Raw genomic sequence first — 7,827 nt, forward strand, 5'->3', positions numbered from 1 at the left:
CTTTCCCTAGGAAGATCATAGGGGCAGTAGGGATGATGGAACAAGTGACTATTTTTATTCCTAAACATCAGTAATAAATGATCTATCAGTAAGCATGAGCTCACCATGCCAACTCCACTTTGGAAAACAGCTTTTCTTTTATATGCCAATATTATGTCAGCTGGATAATTCAGGAACCAAGTTAATGGAAATAGTCTTTCAAATCATTTTTCAGAAGGAAGTTCTTACTTTGAATACTGTTTAATGATCATCTGAAAGTAAAATTATCATGTAATACCTTAAAAGCCCTTTTACTACTCTAAAAGTACATTAAATGTATTGACTCTAATAAGTTCTTTAGATGTTTTTAAAATAGGTGATCCATTTAGCTAGTACCTATCAGGAGAGTCTCACTAATATTCCTAGAGGGGAAAAAAAATAACATTGTCTCTTCTTGCCTTGACTAGAGAACTTTTATTTTAGCAGCCTTTCTCATTTCATTCATTCTTCAACTTTGTTATATTGAACACCTGTTGTGTATCAGATACAGTGATAGCTAAGTTCAGAAATAAGCAAGACACAGCTCTTGATCACTAGGAAGTCACAGTCCAGTGAATTTTTATTCTTACAATTTATATCCTTTCATCAGAGATCCCTCTGTATTTTGAAATGATTAGCAAGAATTTAAAACTTAGAAATGATATTCATATTTGAAATTGGCAAGGTAGAAATTTTAAAAGAGGACATGTAAACTAAATTTAGTGTGCAGTTGAGTAGTCATAAGGGCAAAGATTATAGTTTCTTTACTAATATCACTTGCGTCCATGATGAATGTCAATTTAATTTTTGTTTGGAGACGTGAACTGGGATTTTTTTTTTTTTTTCTTCTTTGTGGTACACGGGCCTCTCACTGCTGTGGCCTTTCCCGTTGCGGAGCACAGGCTCCGGACGCGCAGGCCCAGCGGCCATGGCTCATGGGCCCAGCTGCTCCATGGCATGTGGGATCCTCCCAGACCGCGGCACGAACCCATGTCCCCTGCATCGGCAGGCAGACTCTCAACCACTGCGCCACCAGGGAAGCCCCGGGATATTTATTTTTAATAGGGCATCTTTTAAAAATTCATTAAAAGTTTTTAGTAATATTAGAATCATGACTTGATACTATTAAATTTTCTATATGCCTTAATATTTTTCTTATCAATTCTTTTTATATTTTTAAATGTATGTAATGAAAGAATTTCCATTGATGGAGAGAACAAAAGGGCTGCTTGTGGAATTATTGTCGATAACTTCTGTAATGAAATTTTAAAATATTTTTCCATTTTAATTTCAAAATTTAGAGAAGATTTTGTCAAAATATCTCAACTATGTTACTTGTATGGGTATATCAGGGTGTTTATAAATCAGTAAGTACAAGCAAATGTTAAACACAGCTCAATATTTGGAATTCCAGTTTTTTTAATATATTATATTAATATGTTACAGTTTCTGTTTCTGAACTTTCTGTAAAGTTTCTACTTTAGAACACTAATTATCTAGAGAATTGTATTATTTCACATCTTTATTCAGTCTCTTATTTGGGATTTTGACTCTTCAAAAGTTTAATGTTTCCATTATTCTTTAATTTTCCTGAATCTACATAAATTTCATGTGCTAATTATTTGCTGATGTAAAGTACAAAGAGTTGAAATAGAATATACATCTTTAAATACACAGTGATTTGTATTTAGAAAAAATGGGACCACACTCTTATTCTGTCTTCCATTCTTATTTTATCCTCAACTTATAAATACCTTTAAATCTCAAATATCCCACAAAATCTCCTAGACAAACTTTCTTGACCTCACACCCCACCCCCTCAGTAGCTCTTCCCTTTTCCTTTGCTTCTATTCTCTTATTCGCAATTTGCTTCTCAACTCACAGCAACCTAAATTCTAGTGACCTTGACTATGACAACTAACATACTCTTAGTAGTTCTTCTAACTAGACCTCTCTTGCACTTGACAACGATCAATGATCATCCATTTCCTGAAGTTTTTTCATGATTTGGCTTCCATGACACTGCAATTAATTGATTTTACTCAAACATATTTTCCTATGTTTCTGGCGTATGAGCTCATCTTATGTCATTTACTAATTATTGGAGTTCCTTGAGTTTCAGTCTCAGTCTCTGCTTTTCTCACTTTATAGATCCTTCTTCAGCCATCACATCCACTTACATGATTTCAGCCTTCTCCTGTATGATGTTTCAAACCTGGATCATTGTACCTGTGCCTCCTGCTTCCCTCTCCTCCCCCGACACCCTCCCCTCCACCAGACTCATCTTTCCAGATGCTGAGGAACATTTCTACCTGGATGTAGGAAAACCACACTAAACTTTAGATACCTAAGACTGAAACTATCAACCCTGCTTCCGGAACACACACACACAGAGTATTCCTCCTCTTGCATTCTCTCACTGATGGTACCACTATTCTCAAAGTTAGAAGTATGAGTCATCTTTAACTCCTCTGATCTTTCCCCTTCCATCATCAAATCAGCCACCAACTACTGTTTTGTTTTTTGTTTCTTTTTCCGCATACGTTTCAAGGTATTCCTTAAATCCAACTCTGCCTCTATCCTAGTTACTGTTTCCCTAGTTTAATCCTTCATCATCTCTTACAGAGACTAAAACAGTCTCTGTGCCAAAGGAATCTGTCTGGCTCCCAGCTGACTAGCCTTCAGTGGGCAAAGAGATCAACGTATAATACAAATCTAGCAATTTCACAACTTCTTTAAAACCCTGCAGTGGTTTCCCATTAAGTTTGTTCCTAAGCAGACAGTCTTCAAGTTCTGGTTCCTTTCTAATGATCTAGCTTCTTTTTTTCCTTCTCCCTGTTGCCTCATATGTTGTTCTCTAACTATTCAGAATTATTTGTAGATGTTCATATACTCTCTACCCTTCCTCAGATTGATGCTTTTGCTCCTGCTGTTTCTTACCCCTTAGAAATTATTGCCACCCCAATCCTGGTTATCAGGACTCTGAACTCTGAACTTCAGTTTTCTAACTTCTCCAAGGGTGACCCCAACCTTCTGAAACTGTGTGTCTCTCCTCCACACTCTCCTAAGTCACTCGTTCATGTTCCTCATTATATTTATCATATTGTACAATACACATATGTTTATGCATCTGTCTCCTTCATTAAAGTTTGAGCTCATTAAGAATAGGAAAATGTCTAATTCATCTTTTTTCTCCCCCCAGCTCCTAGAATAGTAGGAACACTTAGTAGGCATGTGACGCAGTTTGTTTTCTTTTTTATGAATGAAGATCTTTCATTAGTCACTCTTTAACTTTCCCCTCAAGTTAGAGCTTACTTTCAAATATTTTTATCTTTCAAAGGTTATAATAAATACAGATTACAAACTAACCATAGCTTTCAGATTATCATTTGGAAGTAAGAAGTAGACTATTAATTTTACAAAAATGGCACTACTGTATTTTAAAAAAGCATTTTGAAGAAGGTATAACTGGAAACTAGAAAAAAATAAGTCCTTTGGAATAGAAGAAAACCATATAAGACAATTTGCAAACTTTTATACTAATTGTTTTATATTTTTAGAAATGGTTTTGATTATGAATTTTGGAATCAATTCAATGCTATGTGCTCTATATTTTTATTTTAATTTTTATTTCTTATTTGCTTTTTTTTAAAGCGTTTTTCACAGTGTATTTCATGTATTTCTGTATTTCTGTACATTAATTTTTTTCTAAGCCACTCAAAGCCAATCCTCAAAAGAAAAATAATTTTCCACCTAGTAGAAATATTATAACTGATACTGATGAAGGAGGAAAATAGTGACTTAATTATTATTATACATAGTTATATTTATTTATGTGTTACAGAGTTTTCTAAAGATATAATGGACAGTCTGGCCTTATACAAGAGCACCTTATTATTTCATTACATAATGATTTTAACTTCAACTTCTTTTTCAGTTTTAGAAATTAGAATTTGGAAAAAATATTACCAGAAGAATTAGACAGTTCAATAAATCATAGCCGTACAAGGAATCTTGATAATGCACTGCAGCTGTATGTGTTTAATGAGAGAAAAGGGAAAGAAATACAATTCAAATTTATTGGCAGATGGAAGAAATAATATTTCTATAATACTTCAAAATCAGAATTCTGTGTACTTATATAATTTTACTTAAATGTTAACCTCTGTGGATTCTTTACTTACCTGAGTCTCAATTTATTCATTTCCTTGGGGAGTATTTACTTATTTTTTTATTGTTTGAGTTAAATATTACGGCAGTTTAAAAACCTGTTTTCACTTGACTGTTATGGCACTGCTTTTTTAAAAGCAAGTCTCAAGATAAACTGCAGTATGGTGAAACCAGTTAATTTGCTTGTTAAATGAATTCATGTTTAAAGATAAGTATGTTTTAAAGACGGTCACAACCAAGGAATGGAATAATGTGATTGTGTAAAGTATCCATGAGAATAACGTTAAAGCACATTAACTCATTTTCTGCTAAAATCAATCTTTAATAATGAGTATTAAGCATCAGGTTATCATATTATATTAAATAGCTCATGTTTTCTTTTTTATTGATTTTGTTTTTTACTTCAGCTTAAAGCCTTTTAGAAGAAACTGTATACATGAAACCAATTATAGCCATTGAAATATCAAGTTATTCATCAAGACATAATATCACCAATGATTCAAGTGAATGTAAAGTATTAGAAATGAGCAATATGTGCTTGGAAATTATCCACAGAAACAGAGTACAATTTCCTTTACTGTGGACTTGTTTCTTTGCATTCCATTTGTGTAGTATTTACAATTTATTTCTGGGTACCCATCAAGTACAGTAACCTTCTCACTAGCTTTAAATTTATGATATTCAAAAATTGTCTATTAACAATAATTAAGAGTTTGACACAATCGGTATTTGTCTTATATATTCTTTTTAAAAATGACTAATTTTTCTTGTATTTTTAAAATTTGGATCTTCTGCAGGTGCGTAGGCTCAAGTATTGAAGACTGCATCGGCCTGATGGATAGGTACTTGGTGTGCTTGCTTCCCATGTTCTTCTTCCAAGGCTCCATGTGTGAGCACTGGTGCATGTGTGTGCATGCCACTGTGAATGGAGAATGATGTTTTCTGTTCTGTAATTGCCTGCAGGTGTAGCGGTCCCACTAGTCATGACTGCATTTACTACCTTTGGACGGGCCATTCCACTTTACCACAACATGCTAGGTAACATCTACCATGTTTCCATTTTGTCACTCAAATCCTTTCCCAGTTATCATGGATAAAAAAGTACTAACCAGTTGGGTGAAATTTATGATACGTTAAATCAGGGAGTTTTGAGAGGCATGTAACCCTTTACTTTTCAAGCCACATTTCTTACCTCTTCTTCCTTTGTTCATTATGACTGTAGAATCCAAGTTAGTAATATCATTGATTTTTAATTTTGTACAATTTAAACAATATTTTAAATATTAATCTAGAGCTTTAATAGTATTTATGTTCTTATTTATGTAGATGATTGCAAAAAATATTTTTAAAAGTGTAATTTGCAGAATTTGCAGGCGTTTGTTACTTGATTCAATTTCTGATTTTATGTTATTTTGAACTGGTTGGTATATTCCCTAGCCATAAGAATTACTATAGACTAAAGGCAGTGTAGAAAATATTTTGTGCAGGTGAAATTACAAGTTAGAAGTAAAAAAAAAAATATTTCACTAATGTTTATACAAAAACCTATACATAAATGTTTGTAGTGGTTTTATTCAAAATCACTAGAACCTGGAAATTACTCAAATGTTTTTTAATTGTGGTATATCTGTACATTGTAACATTACTCAGCAACAGAAAGGAACAAACTGCTGACATACACAAAACATGGATGGATCTTAAAAACATTAAGCTAAGAGTAGTGTTAGATTGTTTGTTTGAGATTTTTCTTGTTTCTTGATGTGAGATTGTATTGCTATAAACTTCCCTCTTAGAAATGCTTTTGCTGTGTCCCATAGGTTTGGGGCCATCGTATTTTCATTGTCATTTGTTTCTGTGTATTTTTAAATTTCTTCTTTGATTTCTTCAGTGATATCTTGGTTATTTAGTAGCACACTGTTTAGCTTCCATGTATTTGTGTTTTCTACAGTTTTTTTCCTGTAATTGCTTTCCAATCTCATAGCGTTGTGGGCAGAAAAGATGCTTGATACAATATGAATTTTCTTAAATTTTCGGAGGCTTAATTTGTGACCCAAGATGTGATCTATACTGGAGAATGTTGCATGTGCACTTGAGAAGAAAGTGTATTCTGCCGCTTTTGGGTGGAATGTTCTATAAATATCAATTAGATCTATCTGATCTGTTGTGTCATTTAAAGCTTGTGTTTCCTTATTAATTTTCTGTTTGGATGATCTGTCCATTGGTGTAAGTGGTGTATTAAAGTCCTCTACTATTATTGTGTTACTGTCGATTTCTCCTTCCATGGTTGTTAACATTTGCCTTATGTATTGAGATGCTCCTGTGTTGGGTGCATAAGCATTTATAATTGTTATATCTTCTTCTTGGATTGATCCCTTGATCATTAGGTAGTGTCCCTCCTTATCTCTTGTAACAGTCTTTATTTTAAAGTCCATTTTACCTGATATAAGTATTGCTACTCCAGCTTTCTTCTGATTTCCATTTGCATGGAATATCTTTTTCCATTCCCTCACTTTCAGTCTGTATGTATCCATAGGTGTGAAGTGGGTCTCTAGTAGACAGCATATATATGGGTCTTGTTTTTGTATCCATTCAGCCGGTCTGTGTCTTTTGGTTGGGGCATTTAATCCATTTACATTTAAGGTTATTATTGATATGTACGTCCCTCTTACCATTTTCTTAATTGTTCTGGGTTTGTTTTTGTGGGTCTTTTTCTTCTCTTGTGTTTCCTACCTAGAGAAGCTTCTTTAGCATTTGTTATAGAGCTTGTTTGGTGGTGCTGAATTCTCTTAGCTTTTGCTTGTCTGAAAAGCTTTTAACTTCTTCATCGAATCTGAATGAGATCCTTGCTGGTTAGAGTAACCTTGGTTGTAGGTTTTCCCCTTTCATCAGTTTAATTATATCCTGCCACTCCCTTCTGGCTTGCAGAGTTTCTGCTGAAAAATCAGCTGATAACCTTATGGGGATTCCTTTGTATGTTATTTTTTGTTTTTCCCTCGCTGCTTTTAATATTCTTTCTTTGAATTTAATTTTTGTTAGTTTGATTAATATGTGTCTTGGTGTGTTTTTCCTAGGGTTTATCTGTATGGAACTCTCTGTGCTTCCTGGGCTTGGGTGACTATTTCCTTTCCCATGTTAGGGAAATTTTCCACTATAATCTCTTCAACTATTTTCTCAGACCCTTTCTTTTTCTCTTCTTCTTCTGGGACCCCTATAATTCGAATGTTGGTGTGTTTAGTGTTGTCCCAGAGGTTTCTGAGATTGTCTTCAATTCTTTTCATTCTTTTTTCTTTATTCTGCTCCTCGACAGTTATTTCCACCACTTTGTCTTTCAGCTCACTTATTAGTTCTTCTGCCTCAGTTATTCTGTTATTGATGCCTTCTAGTGTATTTTTCATTTCCATTATTGTGTTGTTCATCTCTGTTTGTTTGTTCTGTAGTTCATCTAGATCTTTGTTAAACATTTCTTGTATTTTCTCAGTCCATGCCTCCATTCCATTTCCAAGATTCTGGATCTTCTTTACTGTCATTACTCTGAATTCTTTTTCAGGTTGATTGCCTATTTCCTCTTCATTTATTTGGTCTTGTAGGTTTTTACCTTGCTCCTTCATCTGTGACATATTTTTTTGCCATCTCATTTTT

The 7,827-nt window shown here is 33.8% G+C and overlaps 1 protein-coding gene across 4 annotated transcripts in view; it reads left to right on the plus strand.

Moving 5' to 3' along the window:
* The window catches only part of ERBB4 (erb-b2 receptor tyrosine kinase 4), a 1,128,925-nt gene that overhangs the window by 859,499 nt on the left and 261,599 nt on the right, over positions 1–7,827 (plus strand). For 2 of the 4 annotated variants that reach the window (XM_007470009.1, XM_007470011.1), the window contains exon 16: positions 5,152–5,226. In XM_007470009.1, the coding sequence (XP_007470071.1) occupies positions 5,152–5,226 (75 nt within the window). Of the gene's footprint in view, positions 1–4,985; positions 5,031–5,151; positions 5,227–7,827 lie in introns of all 4 variants that reach the window. The other 2 variants (XM_007470010.1, XM_007470012.1) reach the window with 1 other exon arrangement.

The sequence above is a fragment of the Lipotes vexillifer genome, unplaced genomic scaffold, assembly GCF_000442215.2.
Source record: "Lipotes vexillifer unplaced genomic scaffold, Lipotes_vexillifer_v1.1 scaffold138, whole genome shotgun sequence".
In the NCBI taxonomy this organism is placed as follows: domain Eukaryota; kingdom Metazoa; phylum Chordata; class Mammalia; order Artiodactyla; family Lipotidae; genus Lipotes; species Lipotes vexillifer.